This window comes from Ruditapes philippinarum, unplaced genomic scaffold, assembly GCF_026571515.1.
Source record: "Ruditapes philippinarum isolate M1 unplaced genomic scaffold, ASM2657151v2 ctg13776_1_1_1_1, whole genome shotgun sequence".
NCBI lineage: Eukaryota > Metazoa > Mollusca > Bivalvia > Venerida > Veneridae > Ruditapes > Ruditapes philippinarum.
Genome location: NW_026854567.1, coordinates 11,417 through 37,559, shown reverse-complemented (window position 1 = coordinate 37,559; position 26,143 = coordinate 11,417). Strand labels below are relative to the sequence as shown.

General features: G+C 31.4%; 2 protein-coding genes across 2 annotated transcripts; one reads left to right on the top strand and one right to left on the bottom strand.

Moving 5' to 3' along the window:
* Window positions 1–5,228: 5,228 nt before the first annotated feature.
* LOC132740495 (uncharacterized) lies at window positions 5,229–16,967 on the bottom strand. The gene is made up of 8 exons (XM_060728409.1): window positions 16,758–16,967; window positions 15,815–15,901; window positions 13,637–14,074; window positions 11,897–12,202; window positions 10,496–10,627; window positions 9,645–9,790; window positions 8,458–8,578; window positions 5,229–8,051 (listed from the first exon to the last, which is right to left on the bottom strand). Exons 1-8 carry the CDS (start codon window positions 16,950–16,952, stop codon window positions 7,773–7,775), a joined length of 1,704 nt encoding a protein of 567 aa, XP_060584392.1. The 5' UTR covers window positions 16,953–16,967; the 3' UTR covers window positions 5,229–7,772.
* Window positions 16,968–23,180: 6,213 nt separating this feature from the next.
* LOC132740494 (uncharacterized) lies at window positions 23,181–25,873 on the top strand (the record flags this gene model as incomplete). Its single annotated transcript, XM_060728408.1, has 4 exons — window positions 23,181–23,255; window positions 24,541–24,648; window positions 25,055–25,132; window positions 25,714–25,873. Coding segments are annotated over exons 1-4 (421 nt in total), but the record flags the coding sequence as incomplete, so codon positions are not given.
* Between the last annotated feature and the right edge of the window lie 270 nt (window positions 25,874–26,143).

Here is a 26,143-nt window from a genome sequence, read left to right as displayed (position 1 = left end):
CTTCTAAGTAGATACGAATACATTTGAATGATTAGATGTGCAGTACAGAAGAACCGTAACCCCGACCCTCTCTTCCTTTGGTGTTATTGCCCTTTGTTCATTGTTACACTTTGATTTTGTCCTGGACTTAACTCGAGAACTTTAAAAGGTATCAAGGTAGATAGATCTCACTGAGTAGAAGTGCAGTGCAGAAGAACTGTAACCCTTCCGTCCCTACTTTTGGAGTGTTCATTTTTATACATAGAACTTTGTCCATGACATAATCTGAGAACTTTTGAAGGTAGATATATCTCACTGAGTAGAAGTGCAGAAATTTCAAGTTTACTGACAAGCGCGTGTCAGGGGGTATTCGGCGGCTTGTGAAAATTTCTATTATTATCTTTTGTTTTTGGATGAATATGTTTCATGTACTTTATATACGAAAATTCTAAAGCATATCTAATAAGTTACAATTCAATTCATTCGGCAATTTAAACAATGTCCTCAACCTCTGTAGCACCCTCCAGTCGCGCCGGCGCTGACGCTGGAGAGTTCGTCTGCGGGTGTCAAGCAAGGAGTGTGTGTGGAGGGGGGGGGGGGGTAGGAAAATTCATTTAAGTGTTTTAACCAGTGAACGTGATACAGAAATATAGGACCTTTTTTATTGTGTCGCCTCTACGGAGTAGTGGCAACATATAGGGATCACTTCTCCGTCGTCTGTCTGTCTGTCTGTCTGTCCGTCCGTCCGTCACAAAACTTTTCCGGACTACTCCTCATAAACTACTTGTGCAATTTCATCCAAACTTTACAGGAATGATCAGTACCAAGTCTAGTTGTGCATATTGTCAGCATTTTCCGGTTCAATGATTTTTGTCAGAGTTATGGCCCTTTAATAATTTTTAATTTTAAAGTTTGTCCGGACTACTTCTCTTATACCACTAATGCAATTTCAATGAAACTTTACAGGATTGATCTGTAGCTCAAGTCCTTGCGCATATTGCAAGGGTTTTCCGGTTGAATGATTTTTGGCTGAGTTATGGCCCTTTGATAAAAAGGTGTTTTTTCTGTGTGTTGCCAGATACACAATAGCTTGTCCGGACTACTCCTCATAAACTACTGGTGCAATTTTATCCAAACTTTACATGATTGATCAGTACCAAGTGTAGTTGTGCACTGTCCGTCTGTCTGTCCGTCTGTCACAAAATTTGTCCCAACATGAAATTGGCCATTATGAGGCGACACATGTGATTACTGATCGCTCTTGTCTACAAAGGCAAATGATATTTTATTAAAAAAAAATAAATTGAAAAATTGAATTTCTAATTGAGAAAAGGTTTTGAATGGTATACATTCAGTATACAAGACAAGCACATATTGTGTGGCAACTAAACAATAAAAATGAAAGCGTCCCTAAACGTTTCTTTATAACTATGACGGAGTTCACCAAATGAAGTTTCTATCGAACATCTTATTGTTCATGCTTTAGATGTACGACATGATTTGTCAAACATCGCAATTGAAAGTTGATTTGCTGAGATAAATTTGCCACGTATAAACCTATGATTGATGGAACATTGTGTACAACACCTAAATCACCCGATTCCAGTTACAATTTACAATGCATTTTAGCGAAAATCGATTGTTGAGTTTACTCAAGCACAATTCCTCCGAATTTCAAAGACGCATAGAACAATTTTCAGAGAATTGTCACCAACTGGATAGATAAGATGTGCCGATAAAAGGAAATAAGACATTAAATAAAACAGACTTTAGGATAGATTCATGTATTCTAGATTTGATACGGAGATGATAAAAAGGATACGCAAGATATAAAAAAGTTGTGGCAGTTTGGAAATATTGTGTTCGAAAAACTTCGGCATGAAACTCAATGGAGTAGAATACTAAAATACGCTAAGCAACATTTCATACAAGTATGTGCTCTTAATTTAAGAAATTTTACATTTTTGCATATATTACATGTTTTGCAATGTGTCCATTTAAGCCACATTGTTGTGTTTACTAGATGTATTGTATACTATAAGCAAGGTTTTTATTTTACTTATCGCCGTTTAAACATAGGAAATTAACATCAGTTTAGTTGCCAGCACATGTGAGACTGAACAAGAAGTGCTATATCAATAAAAGCTGGAATGGTTCCTAGTAACTAGCATGTTCATGGCTTAAATACCATAACAGTCCAACAATCAAATAGAATATCATATAATTACTGTGTGTGTGCATGCAATGTTTGTAAGTATAATATTGATAGCCATAGTATTTAATAAGTTTATGCATAATTTAAGCCATTGAACTAACTTTGATGCTGCACATTGTTTAACAAATGATTTCCGTAATATCTTATGTTCGGAAGCTCTGTAATAACCATTTATATTGACATCACAGTGCGAACTTTAAGCTACTAATGCGTCGCGAGTTGTTTTAAAATAGAGAGAGGATTGTGAAATAATTTCTCATTTTCATACAACGACTCACGACTTAAAAAATGATGATGACAAAGTAGAGTTATTCATGCCGGTGTCGCGTAATTATCACACGCGTGGTAATATTACCACGCGTGTGATTATTACGCAGGGTCGTAATTATCACACGGTTTGGGGTAGTGCCGTGATAATCACACGGACGGTATTATTTTTACACTTAATATTCTTGAATTATATATCATTTTTTTCCTAAATGATTTCTGCGTCTAATGGTGTAAATTTTATTAAAAAGCTATGATTTTCCACCGCACAGGGGTATCTTAAAGTGTAAACTTAAGACTGAAAACGTTCTTTCCTTAATATCAGCGTGCAATCTTTCGATACAGACAGTAATATAAATAATGCATGATATAATTGAAAAATATTTTTCAGTTAAGGTTTCTCTGTCTTAAAATAGTTAAAAAAAAAGTCTGTTTCATGGATTTCCCTCCGTTTTTTTAATTTATATTAGCCCCCCTTTTTAGCTGAAATATGTTAAGTCTTATTTGTTGCGCTTTGTGTGTTTGCATGCAATTAAAGATAATAGAAAAATCCAAAATTAAATGAAAAGAATAAATAAATAAATAAATAAATAAAAAGAAAACTCGAAATGGCAAGATCTAGTTATAGTAATTGCTGTGAAAAAGGGTTAAGTATTCGGAAAGCAGAGGTCCATGAAGGTGTGAATTCTTTTTAAATTGGCATGACATTTCCATAATTTTAAACTTATATAAACAGCTCGTTCCGTTTTGATACACCCTGTCAATTGACTCATGAACCTTAAAAAAGTGTTGATCTGTATAACTTCAATGTAATATTTGTTGATTATGAACTTTCCCGCTATAGTTTATATATTGTGTGATATTTATATATGGTTCTTAGCCTCGTTTATTATGTTCATTGCAAAAGTATTATTACCGTGTGCTGATCTGAGTGGAATAAAGAATATTATAGCAATGCAACTCAGAAATATGCCAGGGATATGTTTGAGAAAAAATGTCAATTATTTCAGCAATATGCATTAGATATTTATCATTATAGAAGTTTTCAACAAATAAGAAATCAACACTACTTCAGTAGTTTATGAAAAATAAAAAAGACTGCTTTCGTATTTGATATAATGAATATGAGTTTTTTCAATTACAACAGTTTTCACGTGAAATGTAAAAAAGGCACAATTAAGGATTAGCGCTAATGACATAATATAATATGATATAATAGTAAGTTAAATTCAGTATATGTTAAAGTAAAAGATGTAAACTAGCTCTTATTATTCATCAGTGTACATTAAGAATTTGATAACACATCTTCTAATCTGAAGGTAAAGATAAATTGGTGCAGGGTTGACGCTGGCTAAATAGTCCAAAATGAAGGGGTGTGTGTTTGGGTTGTTTACCCTCGCCACCGGAATGAACCATATGGGCGAGCAGAAAGACTGAAGGGGAAAACATGTAAGCTATATAATAAGGGTATTGTTGTTTCAATGCTACTAAATAACGATAACCCTCTTAGTAACAAAAGCTATTCATTGTGTTGGTGATGAATTTCGCTCTAGTGGTGTGTGGCAATACCGTGATGATCACACGTACGGTCTTATACTTAATCAGACATACTGGTAATACACTTTTTTCCAAAAGGGTTTCCGCAATATATTTTCTTTTTTAATAATTCGGCATTTTAAGGATTTCTTTTTTATGACAACAAGACGCCCAATCGTAATGAATAATCATAGTTTTGTTTTTAAAGTTTTTTTTTAATTACAAAGAAAATATCTTTCAATGACGATAGTACTGGTACTGACCACATTGAATGGCAATGATGATATTGGTTGTCGCCATGCAGCTCCACATAGTTATGATGACCCTCTTAGTAATTATAATAATCATTGTGTTAGTGATTATGAGAAATATTTTCACCAGTGTGATTATTACGCTACATCTTAAACTTGTTGGTAGTGCCGTGATAATCACACGTATCTTATATTTATTGAAACGTACTTGTATTATTCATATTTTATTTCAAACAGGACTTCCGTGAATTAGGGTATATCTGTTACTTTTCAAACATGTAATATCATCTTATAATAAAAAGCATATTCACCGGGGAAATTTTTTATCAATATTCATTATTTTGTTGTTGTTGTTGTTCTTCTAATAAATAATAAAATAAAGATGATGATAATAATGTGTGTCTTCTAAACGTATTCTGCGTCTAATAGTCTTTAAATTGTGTGACAATTCTTTTAATTTCTATCAAATTCTATCATCTGAAGAAAAAAAGACAACAACAAAAAAAAAAAAAAAAAAAAAAAAAAACGTTTTGCAAATGGGGGGGGGGGGGGGGGGGGGGGGGGGGGGGGGGGGGTCTGTAAGCGTCGTTTCATTTCATGATAAATTATCATCAAGTTGTTTTATTTTTTATTGACGTGTTTTCAATGTTGTAAATACGGGTATTAATAATAATGTAATTATATAAGTAATTATTAAGTTAATTATTAGTAATAATAATAATGATGATATGTTGGTGGTGATGATCATGTTGAAATATTCGATATCATAAGGATGGTGATCATCTATGTTAAGGCTGGAAGCAAAACGACGATATTATGTTCTCAATGATGGGCGTTCATGCTGCATATTGAGATCATACTGATAATAGTCATAATGGTGGTGGTGATGACAATCATGATAATCACCATAGTATCAAATAAAGATCTAGATGTCAATTAATGTGGTAGTACCAAGATAATCACCAATATACCATTTTTATTGTTAGTCAAAATAATTTATTCACATCATCAATAACATAAATTAACATAATTAAAATTAAATATAAAACAAAAAAGACAAAACTTGACACCCCATCCCATCCCCTCCCACAAATAGTTAACAAGGGCCAACACTTTTTGGAGACAATTTTCAACTATTATTTTTTAAAGAAAGGTTAAATGCAAATCTTAAAAACAAGAGGACCATTGGCCCCAATGCCCTCACCTGAGTACTAAATGCAATTGATATACAAAAGTGAAGTTACCCGGTCTTAATTCAATTTTGACCCTAGGAATATTATTTGAACAATCTTGGTATAGTTCCACTACAAAATGCCTCATGCCAAATATTTAAACCTCTAGCCTTTGTCAATTCAGAGGTGAAGTTTTTCTCAGCTTTTACTATATACATATAGGGAAAACCTATGACCCAAGGGGCGGGGCTTATTTTGACCCCAGGGCTATAATTTGGTCAACTTTGGTAGAGGACCTTTAGGTGATATTACATACAAAATATCTAAGCTATAAGCCTTGTAACTTTAGACAAGAAGAATTTTAAAGTTTTGATTATATACATATAAGGAAAACCTATGACCCCCACGGGCGGGGCCAATTTTGACCCCAGGTCTATAAAGGGTAGAGTCATTCTTTACACTAACTGCATAATAATATACAATGTATAACAATTTTTTTATAGCTTAAGCAGGGTTAATTCTGACCAATGGTAATGTTCATGTCAATTAAAAATATGTAATTGTGGATAACCATGGCAGGGACAGCCCTCCAATCCAAAAAGCTCAAGTGAGTTAAACAAGAGCTGTCAGTAGACAGCGTGCCCGACTATTCTCAGTATTTGACTCTATAAAAATATTTTAATATTGTCAATGGACCTTTTTAATTGAAAATATTTGAAGTATTACAAAAACTTTAACGTAAAATTCTAAGTCCAAAAAGGGGCATAATTCTGTCAAAATCCTTGATAGATTTACCTCCTCCTGTCTACAGGTTGCGGTCATGAATGTGAACAAGTGTGCAAAGTTTCAAAGCTATATGTCAATGGACCTTGAAAATATTTGAGGTGTTACAAAAACTTTAACATTAGTTGTTACGCCGATGCGGACCCAATGCCGACGCTTGGGTGACTACAATAGCTCTACTTATTCTTATCGAATAGTCGAGCTAAAAATGGAAATATAATTTGATAAAATATTCTTTTATAATAATTACTTGTCCTAATGCACCTTTTCTTTTCACTTTTGATATCTATAATTATCATAGTTGTATTATCCAAATAAAATTCAGATTAAAAAGTACAAAATTTGAATGTTTGAAACAAATAGTGTTATTCACAATAAAAGAAAAAAAATCATAAAAATCTTCTCTTCAATATTAAAAAAAAATGAAATAAATAATTATGTCAAAAATCATTTGTTTTTTTCTTAAAATCAAAATTATGTGAAAATATGATATTTCTTGTCATGGTTGGTCTTAACACAAGTGTCTACCCTCCCCCCCCCCCCCCCCCCCCCGTCCCGAAATATGAATGTAATCCATAAACAAAGACAAAGTTATGAAATGAAAGTACGAGCAAAATTCCAACTTTTAACATTGACAATCTTATATGTTTTAAAATTAAGGTACATCCTCAATAAATGGAGATTTTTCCATCACATTAATTTTGCCAATTTCCAAAGTTATTATTTCTTTGCAGGAATATTTATGAACATCTGATTTTTTGAAATTGATGTCATTCCATATTAATTAAGGTATTACCATCGTAATGCATTACCTCCGCTTTGAAGAGTATTCAAATAGGCTAGAACTACTCTTAACTACATTGAAAATGAGGGCCATGGGTTCAATCCCCAGAAGGGTCAACTTTTCTTTCCTTCTTTTTTTCTTTTAACATTATTTGAGTATCTCTCATGTCCCATTTGGAAAGAACAAAATGTTTAATTTTGATTTTTTTAATTTATATATGAATTTATTGGCTAAATTATGCTAAATCTAGTAATAAATATGGTACCTGATATTTTCAAAGTGTAATAAAATCAAAACTAGACAGTAAAAGTATTTCATATTTTACAAGATCAACCAATATACTTCTTTAAAAATTTAGGGAAACTTTGAAAACAGGCACTCATTTGGGTACATTTTAAGGATTTTTTAAATTAGGCTCCCTAAGTAGAAAAATGGTCAGACACGTGGTAAGAATGGGTGGGGTAGGGTAACATTTTTACACAGATTTCATAAATTTTAAGTAGAAACCATAATTTTTTTATGTGGATTGTTAGCTGAATGGTATATTTGTTTCTTACCAAAAATTAATAGGAAAACATTTTTCATTAGAATGTTATTGCAGATTATTTAAAGGTTCCTCATTTCTAAAAAAAGGGCCCTCATAACATCCTAGCTTGAGTTCAGAAAAGTGGCCATAACTTGATTTCCGTACGGTAAACTTTGTTTAAATTGTGCATTCAGGTATATATCTGACCTATGATGTCAATTTTTTAGTTCCTTATAGTGCCCATTAGGGTCGTAATACCTTAATGGTACTGAGCCACACACATTTGGCAAAGATATTCTTCAATAATTTGTTTTCTTTCAACTTGTCCACAAACTCTGTGCCACCATCTATGACACATGTCACACTGTATCCAGTTGGAGGGTCCTCGCGGTTTTTTGCACGTCAAACCATCACATTCTCTCTCATTAGTCTTTCTACCTGCATGGAGTAAGTGGTTTTTAATATGTTTCCTCAATGGGTCTACATGCACTTGGCGCATTAATAAACAGCTCTTCCCCTTTAGGATACATTCAGCATTCTGTAATTAAATAGGACACAAAGGTTATCTTCAAATTTCTGAAGTAATTCTTTTACTTCAATTGATCAAAGCATAATACTAATTTAAATACGAATTAAAACTTCTCTAAATAATAAATAATCAAAGCCGGATAGCTTTTTTCAATGATTACACTGTTGTAGGTACATCACATATGAGCACATTATCTTGTATTGTATTAAACTGTGGGGGTATAATTTGCTTTTATTATCAGATATATGTAAGTCAAAATGAAATTTCTACATTTAATTTTTTTCTACCAAGTGTACTTTAACAAGTATTAAGAGTACTTTAACTTGTATATGTGTGGTTAAAACAACTGGCACTATTCTGCTGTATTGTTTGAACAAAAGTGTCCTTTATCATTTAAAATTATTTTAAAAATTACCATTAGAACAAACACCCCACAACTACATCCATCTTGTTGCTTGTTTGTCTGAATTTCTACAGTAACCAAGCAATCTGCCAGCTCAGGCTCACACACACTACCTCTTTGCATCATGTACTGGCTAAAAATAAATGTGATGTCAAAATAGCATATCAACAGGTTACATCACAATTAACTCTTACATCAAAAGTGAAAAAGTATATTTAAGTTTACAAAGATGACTATGTCATCACCATTTTAAACCATAGTTATGAATTTTCACATAAAAAAACAGGCCCCTGACACTTGGAAGCAACCCCGCATCTTGCCATGGTATTGATAATTTGTGACAAGTTATCTAAAACCTTTTCAAAAGTAAGTAAAATATCGAGCAATCATTAAATATGGTTTATGCAAATTTGACTTGTCCTTTGGTTTTAATTGCTCCCCGTTTTCTCTCATAATGATGATTATTTGTACTAACTTATTTCTAAAACTCCTATTAATTTCAACTAGAACTCCGCGAGTCGGATGTCTCGCCTTGTGAACAATATAGTTTAGGAGAAATGGCTAAGACAAAAATGAAATTTGAAAATCAACAAAAAGAAAAAACTCAAAAAATAAGAAATGCAGAGCAGCAGTTTCTGTGCACTGCACTTCTTATCAATACGATCTATCATCCTATTAAGTTTCAAGTTTAAAGCTTTTATAATTTAGGAGAAATGGCCTGGACAAAAATAAAGTATGAAAATTAACAAAGAGCAATAACTCAAAAAATAAGAAATGCAGAGTACCAGTTCTTGTGCACTGCACTTCTTCTTAATGAGATCTATCATCCTATGAAGTTTCAAGTCCATAGATGTTTACTTTAGGAGAAATGGCCCGGACAAAAATAAAGTATGAAAAATAAACAAAGGGCAATAACTCAATAAATAAGAGGTGCAGAGTACCGGTTCTTGTGCACTGCACTTCGGGTCATTATAAGAAGCATGCATACCAAGTTTGAAGTCAATCCGACTTATAATGACTGACTTATGCTCCAGACAAGCTTAAGGGGACGCCGACACCGACAATGACGCCGACACCGCCGACAAAAGTAACCCCTATATGCCCCCTTTTTCAAGGCGACACAAAAATCAAGGAGATGATTGTGGATTTAAGTGATAGTAAGACACACTAGCTACAATTAAAGAATGTGTGTTACTTACCAAAACCTAGCTATTATAAATGAGTTATCTCCATGCATTGAATCTACCACACCAACTGTTCGTTTTTGTACATTGGCAACTAACAAAACCCAATGACTGTTTAGGCACCATGGCATTAGGATGTATTCGAACAATCCAAACTTCACCTGCAAAATACAAAATAAAAGGTCATTTGCAATCATGAGAATAGTTTTACATGTTCCAAATTGCATACTGCTATTGATAAGAAGTGAGGATATCTAAAAAATTGTTGGATTTAACATTGCATCAACATTGTATAGGTCATATGGTGACTTTCTATTTATACTGTTGCAGGAAGACCTTGGGTACCCCTTTGTACATTATTTCATGCACATACAGTCACCTGAGTAGAACCATCAATGTTCTTGAAGTTAGCTTTCTCACATGAAATATTTCAACAAAGCTGGCACACCTCAAACTTACAACAGTGTGGGACAAGTGGTTTGAAGTTAATGACCTTAACCACTAGATCAAGGACACCCCTAAATGAAATAATATGTAATAAAGTGGCAACTTTATGGTTGGAAATCACCAGGATATTATTTTTGTTGAGGGAACATGTACAAATCCCAGTTAAGAGCATGAATTTAAGGAAATTGGATCAGCAACAATAATCAAATGATAAACTAAAGTTTAAAATTCAATTTAGCTCAATAATTAGAAGAAAAATAATTTCAATTGAGAATATAGTAAAGTATAATTAAGTTCTTGACAATACAACTTTAAATACCTGACATAAATGATTTTTGTTTGTTGACTATTTAATGTACACTGTCAGATAGTGTAGAAATATATAAACAATGAACATTATGTTAAAGAAGAGATCTAACCTTTCTAAACATATGGGAATCATACACATCATGGCTCCATAAAGTGCCCGTGTATGAAGGTATTACAAATGCTTTTGGTCTGTCTGTATCATTCATGGATCTAGCCAGGTTTTTTAGGTATGCATTCACTACCTGAAATGTAATGTCATATGTATGAAAAGAAAAAATGCAAATTATTTTAAAAAATTTAAATTGATCAAATTTTTAAAAATTACATAAAATCAATAATAGTAGAATTTACATTTGGTAGAAATTAAATCTTAAGAACTGGCAGTAATGTTGACTGCAGCTATTTGACATTGTGATAATCTTCACTATTTAAATTATTATTCAAAATGGAAATGTTGTAATAAAATGTTCTTAAGTTTGTCACTTTTATGTAAACAAATTTGTAAATCTTCTTCAATTCCAGTAACACAGAAAATTATTGGACATCTAAAGAAAAGTGCCCTGTCTTTGTTTCCAAATACATGCATTTACCAAGGTTGAAAATCAGTCAGAATGATCAATACCGTATTTGTTTAAATACAGAATTAATGTAATATGATATATAATATCTTTTGATATTTGTTATTTTAAAAACAAGTGACATCAGACATCTATGCAAAACTTTATTACAAAGTAGAAAAAGAATTTTCTTAAATATTTTTATCATTTCACAACTTGTATAATTATGGATCAAACTGATTATAATTAGCTATATACTGCTATAATTTAGATGTGCGAAAAACATTAGCAGAACTGAACATTAGTAAGATGGGCTGTATATCTGTATAATTTGCATGGATTTCAGTCTCTATGTATTAGTATTATGGATACGTAAATTCAGTAAATGTCACAAGGCAAAAATAACAAGCCATTTACTCAAAATGGCATCTAATATTATATGTACTTTTTGTTGTTGAAATTTTATCAAGTATATACACGCGATGTATCAACTTTATTACTGGTATAAAGCCCTTATATTAAAATAAGTTTCTGAAGCAAAATTTTACATTGAAAGCGTTTCAAAATTTGTGCTCATGGTCTTATTATTACAATAAAGGTTATTTAGAACACTAGAACTCCGTGATTGGGATGTGTCTCCTTGTATGGAAATTAACAAAGGGCAATAACTCAAATTTTAGACGTGCAGAGTAACAATTCTTGTGCACTGCACTTCGGGTCATTGAAACAAGCATGCATACCAAGTTTTGGAGTCCATCTGATTTATAGTGACTGACTTATGCTCCGGACAAGCCTAAGGGGACAATGCTGCCCACAAAACTAACCCCTATATGTCGCCTTAAAGGCAACACAATAACAATAAATAGGAGATAAAGCTGAATGCTGTATATTAAAGATTTAAAATGAAATTTATTGAAATTACATGGACAATTTTATTCTGACAGAGAAACTAACCCTGTCATTCAGCCATGCCTTTCCTTTCAGGGTCTGAATATCTTCAACTGCAACTGATTCCCCATTAACAATAATTCTTTCTGACTTCTCTAAATCTTCCATTGGCGGTGTTTTCTTGAAGAAAGGGGGTAATACTTCCAAGGAATGCATTTCATCTTTAGGACTTAAGTCACTGACATAAGCCTTGGTAAAAACAGATGATGCAATGGTGACGATGTCTGTTTTCTGCGTCAGTGATGTTGATGTCACAAATGGAGTAATAATTGCTGCTGCCACATCCATTACACCTTCATTGCTCTTTGAGACCTATTACAAAGAAAGGTGACCATTAATAGATAAACCTAAATGACAATGAACAATAGTTTCCAAGATTTTTTTTGTTATTTTTTATCATTTAAATGGCCTAAATATATATTTCTTGTTATAAAACCAACAAAATGTTCACTTCTAAAGACTTAACTAGGAATTCTACTATAATTCCTTGTCTTTTCAGGAGGATACACAGGGCATTATTTTGCCAAATTGACTTTCATAATAATGTGCACTTTAAATATGTCATTTAAAGTCATTTTACTGATGAAGATGTAAATATAATTTCATTTTTATGCCCCCACAATGTGGGAGCATATAGCGTTGCACTTGTCTGTCTGTCCGTCAGTTTGTCCGACAGTCCGTCCGTACGTCCCGAAATCTTGTGAACGCAACTCCTCTTAAACCGGATGGCAGATTTCGCTTAAACTTACAGGGATGAACAACCTTAATGTGTAGATGGTAGTAAAGGAAGGAATTTTCGCTGCGACCAAATTTAACAGAATTATGGCCCTTTGTTGATTTTTAGTTTCAACTTGTGGCACATGTAGTCCAAAAAATATTTGACCTAGAGTCATAAGATTTCACTAGATACTATGTAGAAATTTTGTGAACGCAACTCCTCTTAAACCGCATGGCAGATTTTGCTTAAACTTACAGGGATGAACAACCTTAATGTGTAGATGGTTGTAAAGGAAGGAAATTTTGCTGCGACCAAATTTAACAGAATTATGGCCCTTTGTTGATTTTTTCACTATATACTATGTAGAAATTTTGTGAACGCAACTCCTCTTAAACCACATAACAGATTTTGCTTAAACTTACAGGGATGAACAACCTTAAGGTAAAAATGGTAGTAAAGGAAGGAATTTTTGCTGCGACCAAATTTTACAGAATTATGGCCCTTTGTTGATTTTTTCACTATATACTATGTAGAAATTTTGTGAATGCAACTCCTCTTAAACCAGATGGCAGATTTTGCTTAAAGTTCCAAGGATGAACAACCTTTATGTGTAGATGGCAGTAAAGGAAGGAATTTTTGCTGCAACCAAATTTAACAGAATTATGGCCCTTTGTTGTTTTTTTCATTATATACTATGTAGAAATTTTTTGAACGCAACTCCTCTTAAACCGGATGGCAGATTTTGCTTAAACTTCCAGGGATTAACAACCTTAATGTGTAGATGGTAGTAAAGGTAGGAATTTTTGCTGCGACCAAATTTAACAGAATTATGGCCCTTTGTTGATTTTTAGTTTTCAACTTGTGGCACATGTAGTCCAAAAAATATTTGACCTAGAGTCATAAGATTGACAGAACAGTGGCGTGTGGGGGCATCCGTGTCCTATGGACACATTTCTAGTTTGTTAGAAATTTGAATGCATGCTGAGGCAAGAAAGTGTTCTGTATTTGAAAAATAGTTATTATCTTACCTCACTAACAAAGCTGTAAACAGGATCATTCATGGCTGTCTCAATGTCTGCTATGGATTTCACTTTTGGAAGATTGAATTGCTGGCAACCATCTAAAATATCTTGTAAAATACCCATTTTCGATAAGGATTCTAAAAATTCATTCATGGACTTATTTCCACTTTCTTTCTTAAAATGTTTTATATTGTCAATATTCTGATTGGACTTTAGAACTTTTCCAGACTTCTTGCACTTCAATGAACACTTTTTCCCAGTAATGTTAATAATTTCATAAGGTCCTAGATAATTTTCTTCTAACACAATTCCCTTCTTTGCTTTCTTCTTTGAGTTAAACAATTTGACCGTGTCACCAACACCAAACTCATGGTATCCAACACTTTTCCTCTTTTTATAATCTTTCTTTTGTTTTTCTTGTGCTGTCTTTATGTTCTGCTTTACCTAAAACATACAACAAAATGCTGAATAAAAAAAAACATTACTTTATCTATAAACAAATATTATTTTTTTATTATGATTGTTAATTATCTGTTGCAATCTTTGCCAGTTGAAATTTTTTTTATTTTTTTAAATATAATTGCATATAGTACAATTTCTAGGTTAACTGATGGAAATTTTTGTATCGATATATCGAAAGACAAATATTGACGATACATCGATATATATCGAATTAAATAGTAAGTACAGTAAAAATACATTTTAATATGCATTATAGACTATGATCATGGTGTAATATAGGCTTGTTTTAGACATCATATATAAAATAAACAAAATGAAGTCTTTCTGTTATTTTTTCTCTCTGGCATATGAAAATTGAGTTAAGCCAGCCATGAAATATGAAAAGGAGTAACTTATTTATTTAGACAAAATGGAGAGATATTTTCACAAGTCAAGATAAAATAGATTTTAGAGTAATTCGATATTCAAAATTGTGTATCGATATTGTATCGTATGGTGAATATCGACGATATATCAATATCGCAATATTCAAAATCAATATCACAATATTCAATTGACAGCCATAGTTAACATTATGAATAAAACTATGACTATAATGTGAAAAAGTGTTAACATTTCCTGTTCATTTAACATGCATTTTTAATTTGTTTTTGTTCAAACGATAATAAACATGTTATGTGTTTAATGTTCTTCCATAAAAAATTAAGGAAATAAATTGTAAAGCATCGTCAAGTAATCTGACTTTTGGAGCAAAATAGCTGTGGTTAATAATGGTAGAAAATTAGCAGTATTTTGAATTGGTGCAATAAAACCTTACTGCCAATGTAGCCAAAATTAAACTTATGCAGTATACAAACACAATATGAGTAAAAACAAGAGCTGTCGGAGGACAGCAATGCTCAACTATTCGATAGTTGTCACAAGGATGTTTCATCGAGTATAAAATGGGGCATTAATATGTAAATAAGTAAATCAGAGTTATGGGACCTGTGCCAATCATGTTAAAAATCAACTTGATACCTTTACTAAAAATGAAAATAATATTTTTGACACCGTTTCCGCCTCCGGATTACAGACTCAGATCACTGTTGTTAACAAGTAATGTAAGTATCATGGCTATATCTCAAAAGGTTATGTAATTAAATAAATGAAAAAAAATAAAAATATCAAGTCTATAAGGGGAGAAAAATCAGCCTAAATGCAAGTTAGAATTACGGATCTTGGTCAGTCACATACAATTATGACCCTAGATGCATATGTGAAGTTTTAAATAAATATCTTTGATAGTTATTGGGATATGTAAAACTTGCACGTAAACATTAACAAAGAGACTAAGTAGAAAAGGGGAGATAAATCATTCTAAATGCAAGATAGAGTTATGCAACTTAGTGAGTGACATACAATTATGACCCTTCATGCATAATTATGTGAAGTTTCAAATCTCTGATAGTTATTGAGATATGTAAAACTTACATATAAACATTAACCAAGAGACTAAATAACAATATTTCTTAAAATCTTTTTCATACACCATCCAAACAGTCATCTTTTATCAATATTTTCAATCTTATTGATTATGACACTTTATTTTTATTCATATATCTTAATTCAATTTTATATTGCTTTCATTATTTGTAATTCTTCTCTTCCAATAACAGCTGTCATATACACTTATTTGTAAAATGACCAGAGTAATTGTCTGCTAAAACATAAACGGTTTACCTTTTCTTCAACATCTGTCCTCTTCATTTCTGTTACTTCAACAAACTCATTCAAAAGCGTTTCTGAATGTAGTGGTGGGACGGCAGTCTAAAAAAAAAAACACAATGGAAATTTTATTGTCAATTTTATTGTTTTTATTTAAGAAAGGTCATTACTGTTTATCAAAAACCTAAACAGCTCTTCAATATAGGGAAGAGTCTTATTGTCATGCAAGGAAATTTCTTTTAATCAAAATTATCCAATAACAATTAACAAAATATTTTTCCAGGTTTTCACACATGATAACAAACATGTATGTTTGCCAAGTCGTCAGTTCATGTTTTCCATTCGGTAAATGCAATATCAAAAATAATTGTTAATCATAAAAATCTGACTCTGATCTGGTTAAAATCAATGTTTATATGTAAGGTATTCATGATTGTTTTCCTTTTTCACTGCATATTTATTAATATTGCTCTTTAAAAAGATTTATGGAAACAATGAATACAAATATCGATTCTCAGGCTTACCGATGACAAAACATATTTTTAGTGTATGTTAGTTTTTTTAAGCAACATAACTATAATATTTGACAAACTGAAACTATATAATATAATTTATTAAAATGTTGCATGATCTTAGAATAAACAAGTTTTAAATATTTCAAGCAAAAAATATGGGTTGTGAAGTTTGCATTTGAAATGCAAGTTGCTTTTTTGGTCATGTCAAGGGCTTATGACTTGTACATATATTTGACAATTATTTAAAAAATGTTTATATTTTTCATTTTGTTCTTAAAAAGATGACAAAATGGCGTAGAATCGTAACAGGCTTGTTAATAACAGTAAAATAATTTTATAATCATATTCTAAGATCATGATGAGATTAAAAAAATTCTTTAATTTAGTTTTCATCCTATATGTTAAGATGTAGCATACCCCATTCTAAAGGAAAATGTAATTACCAAATTTAGAGGCATTTCTGGTAGCTCCGAAGGTACACATGGCTCTCTACCATATAAAAGGCGAAAAGGTGAGTATTTTGTTGAAGCCTGTGGTGCCATTCTCATTGAAAATAAAGCTCCATCAAGGAACTTATCCCAGTTGTTCTGGTTTTCATTCACAGCCTTTCTTAGTTTCCTGTAAATATGAAGATTCATACATAAAAAGACATTTTTTTTTTCATAAAAATTCTAAGTTCAAGGGAGGTAATACTGATAATTTTTGTGCTAGAGTTGTAAACCTTGTCACATATAATGTGGTTGATGACTAGAAACTTATATTTAAAGTTCGAAGTAAACACCTTAAGAATTAAAGAACTTATAGTGAAAAAGCTGAAAATTTAAATCAGAAATCTTGAAATTCAGGCTATTTGTTGCCATAGCAACCAGAATTTTCAACATAGGAAGAAAAGAAAAAGATGTGCATAATCTCCAGACTGCCATCTACCCATATTTCAAGTTTCATGTAAATATTTTCAGTACTTTTTTGAGTTATCCCTGGATCCAGTTTATGTGTTAAATTTGCCATATTTTCAGACTATTTGTTGGCATAGCAACCAGAATTTTGAACATAGAAGAAAAAAACTAGAAATGTGTCATCATGCCACGGATTCCCCCGCATGCAGCCAAAATTTCAGATGGTGCATTAATTATTTTTTTCATTTTAAGTTCAAAGCCCTAAAAACTTTTCAATGATAACACAAACCATTTTCATACAATGTTCAAGGCACTGAAATTATTCAGTCTTAACCTTTTAAAAATAGCATATTGCATATTTGTAGCCAAAATCAAGTTTATATGCAAACATGTAATAAGAAAAAATTGTTTCTCATCTTGATTTTTAAAATTATGATTTAAATTGAAAATGTAAAGAATTTACAGGGAAAACGTACTATAAATATAAAATAATATCATCATTACCATTGTATTTTCTTAAAAAAAAAAGAATAGCAATGTTAGAGTTGGCACAAATGAACTCTGGAAAGATTTGTTAATGCAGATACTAGTGCAAACATAAAACTTTGAATATATTATTGAAAAAAGGGAGACATAAATGTACTCGTCCGTTTGTCCGTCCGTCTGTCTTTCTGTTTGTCTGATTATCCGTGACACTTCGTGACCGGTCCAAAACTTAAAGTACATGCAACATCAAAACTATTGTTGGTTTTTGCTTGAAACTTAATGTATCATTTCTGAATTATATCTAAAGGTCACATATAAGACTTTAACTCTAGCATGGATTTCGAAAGTAACTACATGTATAGTCTTTCTGAAACTTACACAATGTCTTATAACTATGGGAATTCGATAAGTTCGTACAACTCTATTTTTCTATACAATTATAGTTTTTGTTGGTTTATTTTCATTTTTGTGCAGAGTCCACCTTTTCAGTTGAATCAGCCGTTCAGACATATCGTACATTATTGCTCTTACTTTTTGTTTGAAAACCTATACACATAGTCAAACTTGGAAAATCGGAATGTTGAAATCAGGACAGTCATAAAGTTCCTCATTAAGGAGGGGACAAATGCCAAAGAAATCAATAGCCAATCATGGCTGATGTGTATAGCGATATTAGCCCAAAGTATTTCACAGTGGCAAAGTTGTTGCCAGAATTTAAACGTTGGTGAGACGTTAGAAGATGACCGAAGACTAACTCGCCCTACTGTTGTCAAAAGCCAGGAAATGATCGACCGTGTTGGGTTTAAGTTTAAGTTTTATTGATACACTCAGCATATTTACATATGATAAGAGGTGTACAATAATATATAAACAAAATTACAAAATGTGTAACTTAAACTTAAACACTTAAACTATATATCCCATAATGCAGAATTGTTAAAATAATGCAGGATTGTACAAAATCAGACATAGTTGTGGAAATAGATGCCGAAAACTAGTATCTTATGAAGCTATATAGTTCGGCAAATGTGTTAGGTATACTGAAAAGCAAACTATAATGAAAAGCTAAATGTGCGTTATTGTACTCGGCGAAACACAAACTTCAACGCCAGAACAGTAGCCAGTTCGTTTTTCTCACAAATAATCTGGAATATATGTTATGAGGGTCCTAACAGCCGTATGCGCTAATATAATTCTATCAATTTGATGAAATGTACTTTAAAATATATATCCACCCTTTTTCCTATTTAAAGTGGTCATTACCCCCCCCCCCCCACCGCCATATAAATTTGCACAATTCAGCGTTATTTTTCAAAATTTCTGCGTTTACGGTGAATATTGTGTAATGCAAATGCACGAGTTTCTCGACATCACATATTTTCTATTGTATAGAGAACAATAGAACAAAAACAGGTCGGAATATATTTGCAGACCTGTTAAGCGGTCGGTAAGTGATTTACTAGACTGTTTTTAACAAAAGAGCCGGTAAGTAAGTTTTGTATACTGTCCATCCGTTACGCCTAATTCTTACGCAGGCAACACCAGCTTTATAGGAATTTTCTCTATAAAATGGCAAACATTATAATTGTTACTACATATACGTAGTAAACAACTTTCACACAATTGTCAATTTGAAATCAACTGTAAAATACCTATCAAATATATAGCAATTTATTTCTCAATTATTACCTGCAAATGGCGGATGACGTCACTCGAAAAGATTTGAAATTGTGAAAATTTGTTGTATAATTCAGGGTGTTAAACCGGTAATGCAGGAGTTCGCGTCTATTTGATAGACCTAAGTTTTTCAAACATTATTTCTAAATTCTGCTTTTATGTAATATACAAAGATAATATATAATAAGTCATGTTTCAGAAATATTATTTATACATTTCATAATGCAGCATGTAATCATAATTACAGGATATCGATGTGCGAGGGTTAGAAATATTACAATCATAAACCGAAATTATTTTTTTTAACTGATTATAGATATAACATTTAAAAATCAAATCCAACAAAATAACGCTCGGGATTTTATTTTCCATGTACGCATATACAATGGCATTGTGAAAAATTCAAATGTCCATAACGAAATCTTTGTACCGGAATATTCGACCCTTTTCATTAAAAGTGGATACTAATAAAAGTCGAGAGATATACGTTTATATCTTATACTTTGTATTTCCGTCTTTTTATTCATTTTGCCAGAAAATCAGGCCAGAAAAACTGATTGTAAAATGTCTTTGTCGGAGTCATAAAGCTTTCCCAACAATTGCATCAGATCAGTCATGCAAAGATGTTGAAAAGTTTAAAGATAATATAAAATACAACATCATAAACGTCTAGACAAGAGACGTAAAGTCACATTAAATTAGAATTACGGCTACTGTAGTCGACACACAAAAGGCGTATATTTTGATCATATACATATACATACATGTATATGCCGGTATAACAGTTAAATAACACTAGGGTGACTGCTTGTACCCGGTTGTTGGCTACATTTGTGCTCAAGTGAAATACTGCTTTTCATGGTTGCGAGTCTGATGACAGACATTTACTTGCGTCCCAACATCGTCCCAACAAATTGTATAACCTTGAAAAACAAAATATTATTGTAACTGCTTTGAATGTTTTTCATAATACATAATATATAAAATGCAATTAAATTGATACTGGTACAGGATACGTTCGTACGTACGTACTGCATTGTATGTGCTGGTACTTATACTGAATTTAATACCCACATAAAATGTCAAATTTTCAGTTTAAAGCTGATATCAAACTTAAAGAATTTTATTTGCAGAACGGTTTACAATTCACAAATGGAAGTGTTGTTTCTTCTTAAACATTTTCTATAGCAAAATCTTCCCATTCATCCATTGATTCAGAACTCTCGGAAGAAACTATTGATGATAGCTGAGAGATGTCCGTATCGTCGTCACTTACAATGGAAGCATCTTCTGTTTCCATTGCAAACTTACATGAGAAAATGTGTTCCTGTACATAGAAAATTGCATAAAAAATGTGTCACAGACTGATATTAGATGAGAATTTAATTTATTTTTTTTTCTATTCATTTCTCCAATAATTTATCTCCGTTATTAAATATTTATTGTTAAAATGCAAAGAATAACAAAACATGATAATAAAGGTTTATAACTATTTCGATCATTGCGTTTACGTGTAATTTAATCTTCCACTGTGTCAGTTGTTTATATCTGCTAACTTATCTAATATTGACAGCAGCAGTTTTTCAGCAATTGATATTCCGATGTGGTAGAAATCACTGAACAACTGTAATGATAGATATGCAGACAGTAGTAATACACAATTGAATAACATGAGATTAGTATAGCGCAATTGAATTCCATTTTCAAATAAAATATGATAAAGATACATAACAATGAACTCACGGATCTCTTACAGCCGGCTCTCTGCATTTGAATTGCATTCATTTTCTGGAACATATTTGCCCTGTAAGGTTGATCTGACAAATCAATGAACATATAACTGGTTTTAATGAAATGTCGCTACTCTTGTCTTTAACTAGCATTCCTCTTAGAAACGTACACTTTGACGGTATTATATGTTGTTAAGGCCAGTTTTAATACTTATCATTATAAGGAATGAAGACGCATATTATTTTGATATGCTTAAATATTCTTACAAAAGAAAGAGCGTTTCATAAAATAAATTAAATCACATTCAAGATTATGTCATTTTGTAAATTTTACGTGTCATCTTATGAAATGACCATCCTAATGTATTTTGAGGAGTATTTAATATATGCTAGAATTACTGTTAACGAAACTTAGGACCGTAAGTTCAAACCCCAGAAAGGTCAACTTTTTTTCTTTAAACATTATCAATGTATCTGTCATATCCATTTTGGAAATAAAATCATATTTAACTTAATTATTTTAATTTATATAGGTATTTATTGGCGAAATAATTGCTACATCTTAAAACAAATATGTTACCTGATATTTTTAAAGTCTAATAAAATTATAACTAAACGTAATATTATTTTGTATTTTACAAATTTTCAGTTTGTTATAGTTTCATTAGGTGGTAATACCTTAAGCAATCATCATCGTAACTGTGCAATATATATCATGATTCCTACAATATCAAGGCTTTTGTTTAACCATCACCGAGAAGAGAATAGTTGAGCGCAATCTCCTACTTGCAGTTCTTGTTTACTTCATTGTGATATTCATTTTTACCTACCCTCCTGCCTTAGATATAATAATAATAATGATAATAATAATAATAATAATAATAATAATAATAATAATAATAATAATAATAATAATAATAATAATAATAATAATAATAATAATAATAATAAAAAAATAATAATAAACAATTTTAGTATTATGATTTTGCAAAAAAGGAATCTGTATATGTTTTCTATGTTTAATATTCACGACATTGAGAACATTCTAGACTGAGTTTTATTTTACTTTTTTTCTTTTCCTTTCAATGATTTAGATGCATATGCTATACTATTGTGTTTTTATTTGTAATGTTAAAATTACAAATACACTAAAATAAAAATGCCAACATTTAAGAGTTTATACTTTTATCTCCTGTAGACTGTAATTATTTGTTTTCTTCAGATAAAAATAATATTAATACGACACTTATGTAGTATATAGTGATAAATCAACTAGTCATAATTCTTCCTGACATATGACTTGTGATTTCCTTTTACGATTTTAGTGATAAAGTTTAATCATAAAATCTCTCTAGGAAAAAGATTTTTGTGTGAATTACACGGCTATTTTTTATACATGTAATAAATAATGATAATAAAATGTTTTAAAACAATAAAGTTGCCAACCACATGTGATGTACGTAAACACAAATACTCTCTAGTAGGTCTACATAATAGTTTTTTTTTTACTAAAGTGTTTGGATGAATTGCAAAAGTTGCCTGGTCTAGAGTTCTCAAGTACAAGCAAAACAATAAAAATATATTCACAACCTCTAAATAGTACGTGGAGAGCTATTAAACATACACCCCAGAGAGTAAGGATTCATCCTGCACGGTGTTCATTATGATTTATGGTATAGAAAGTTCGATGATTGGTTTATTCAGAACAGGTATAGTATAAATTCAATATCATTTACCCAAAACCATACTATAAGTTAGCATTTAGAATTCATCATTTCCGGTGTTATTATAGTTTTCTATTTCGCTTTACACTTACGATTATTGAGATATAATTTTTATTGCAACATGTGATTAATACTCTTTCGATACAACTTTTTAAATTTCTGAGGTTCTTACAAAAGTAAACATAGGTACTGTCACATCGTTTAAGTATGACAGAAAAGAAGTTACAAGTTGTTTGTTTATATGCATGCATATATCAATTAAGGAAAATTGCAGTTTATATTGTTTGAATTGCGATTTTTTTGGATTTATGGCAATATTACTTTTTAACAATTTCAGTCCCGATTCTGCTAAAATGGAGACAAAGAATGCTGTATTGTTAATTGTTTTGGTGTTAGGATCGGTTTGGGCTGAATCTGATGAAGTGCAGGTTAGTTCATGTTTTTGCTCAAATTCAATATTAGAAAACATTGATAATTGCTAAACAGTCTTTTTGTAAATATAAAATAAACATGTTTTGACATATCACAAAGTTAATATGTTATTTTTAAAATTGTACATACTATATTTTGTCACAATATGAATATATATGAAAATATAGTGTCATTAAATAATAACTATTTCATAGATTTCAATACATTTCTGTGATTAAAATATCTAATTAACATAAAGACTGAGCTGACAAATTTTACCGTCGCATTTTACTATACCGACTTTGTCATTTTTATTTGATCTATTATCCTGCATTGACAAATTTTCTCCTTAGAGACAATTTATTGTCTTTACTGCGTTTACGTTTCTATGTTTAACTAGTACTAGACAAAAGTCACGCATAATCTTGGACTGCCATGCACCATAATTGACCTTTTGGTTTGATGAATGTTCTCGTATATTTACTCGAAAAAAAACCCGCAAAATCATTGTATCTTAAAAGGAGTCGAGGATGCTTATTGACAGTGTGGTAAAGTAAATTTAATGTTAAGACAATATAAAAGGCCAGGAATGCGATTAAACAGAGTAAGCAGAATGGTGCAGATGGACAACATCTTTTATTGTTAGAGAAAGGTCATCAGGACTTTCGTGACTTTCTTCAAGTTCAATGGAAAACTAAAGAGCCAATCTTTTCATCGTGTACCTTATAAAATCGCACACGTCTTTTACATAGTACAACGTACGTGTGTCGTTGTAAAACCTGCATGTACGCTCGACAGAAACACATCGACGTGTGTCAACGCAAACAGTGCTGCGTCGACTTAAGAGTTCTCCAAATAAAAATCGTTGCGACAAGACATGATCGGTAACGCAAGTCAAACTCGAAAATAAACCTTCAATGCAATGATTGGGTTAACCGGCATTGCTTGAAAACAAGGGTATACAAAATTTATTTACTTTTGCGGATGACATATCAGATGAAATCTCAGTGAATATATTCTTATAAATGGGCCATTAATCTCAGCAACTTTTTAAATGACCACACACATTTCATACGATCTTTTTTCTATTCTTTACCACTAGAACTAAAACTTCGTTATGCAGTGCGAACTTATTCTGGTTGATTAAAACGTCTATTGGGTGTTTGCAATTTGTGTACAGTTTTTATACGCGTTGACTCGTGTTCCTTATGTATCTTTTAAATTTGATTTATCATTTCAGTCATTCATCTCTTTTGAATGGTATTGAGTGTTTTTACTTTTACAAACATGTTTTTATTTTAGGATGGCGATCTCCATATAGAGACTTTTCAACATGGAAATGAGGAAGAAGTAACAATATTAGACAAAAACAATAAAGTTGTAGCCACCGTTGAAATACTTGAAGAGGAGGTTTTTCTTTATTGATTTTACTTTTCGAACAGTTAAAGATACTTTATTCAAGTTCCCTAATTTCAATTACTCATCTAACCTTTTTATGGTCGGATCCCGCTAACTGCATTCACAAAAATGAATTCAAAAACATTTACATGATTTTATTTAGTCTCTCAACCCGTTGGAGCCAACATTACAAGTTTATTTACAGACAAACAAAACTGTGATGTAATGTGCATAAACAAATATTTTCTATCGAAAATAAATCAAATATTGAAATCTCATTATCAACGTCCCTTGATCACACCATCCATGTTGAACATGAATTAAAAATATAATAAACTCTCTTTTTAACAAGCTCGGTATTGTATTGTAAAATTTATAAAATCATTATAGAATATGCATCTAATAAAATAATTCACAGGGACTCCAAATTGACAAACCAGTTGAGGCTGATGAACACCCTTGTTTTCTGAGAAGTATTGAAACAGAATCTGAAGAGGTATTGGTACAAATATTATTTGCCTTTTCAGAAAAATGTAGCATAACAGATTTTTTATTTCAAGATAGCCCTAAAATAATCAATTAACATTAAATGTTGAAAAAATAAAATAACAGGATCTTCAAGCGGTTTGTTGTTAAACAATCACGTTTAAGATTTAGATTTGTAGGGTTTTAACAGAAAGGATTTCAAAGTTATTTATTGGAAAAAGAGCGAAATTGTATATTGTTTTTGCGATTGATAAATAGCCTCGACGGAACGCTTAATTAGTACAATAACTTTATGATATCGGTGGAAGGCCTTCATTCTTGTTGTTTTGTAATGACAAATCAACTTAACAGTAATTTATATATGTTTATTAAAAAATAAAAAATAAAATTTATTTACATGAGCAATTCAGAAAATCATATTTGTATATCGTATATCTAAATAGTGTTCAATGCTTGGTTTTGATGCTGAAAATCGTCTGCTTATGATAAAAGACTTGGATGTTTTCAGATTTTAGACCCTAATATTAAGAACACTTTTGTTCAGATGTTCGGGTAATAAAAATTAAAACTGCAAACCTACATTGCTTTCAGACCACCCCCGATGATAAAGATATTTGCTATGTACGTAACGCAGTATCCTACGAGGACGCAATGGGGATGGGTCTTAATGCTACACATGTTTTCGATCAATGCCAGTCACTCTATATGCTGGAACAACAAAGCTGTGACGTAATTGATAGTAAAGCTACAGGTATATGAATTTATAAATTTAAAATAAATAATACATGAAAAACGGGTCATTAAAAATGATTTAAACACATCATTCTAATACATGTAACATTGGCAATCTAACCAAAGATATTCAGAATATTTAATTTATAATAAAATATTATGAAATGTACAGAATATGAACTTGTTGAGAAACTCTAAATCGTACATATTTTCATATTTGAACTCTAATAAAGTTTGAACTCATTTTTTGTAGCAAGTGGAGATCGCAAGAAAAGGTCATGGCCAGTTG

What these genes read in the sequence shown, in the direction of transcription:
- LOC132740495 (XM_060728409.1), bottom strand. Translation starts at nt 16,952, where the DNA reads ATGAATCTTCATATTTACAGGAAACTAAGAAAGGCTGTGAATGAAAAC. An exon ending in GGACAGATGTTGAAGAAAAG is followed by an intron (nt 14,075 to 15,814) that starts GTAAACCGTTTA and finishes TGTATGTTTTAG; the next exon opens with GTAAAGCAGAACATAAAGAC. An exon ending in GTGGGGTGTTTGTTCTAATG is followed by an intron (nt 8,052 to 8,457) that starts GTAATTTTTAAA and finishes ATTTAATTACAG; the next exon opens with AATGCTGAATGTATCCTAAA.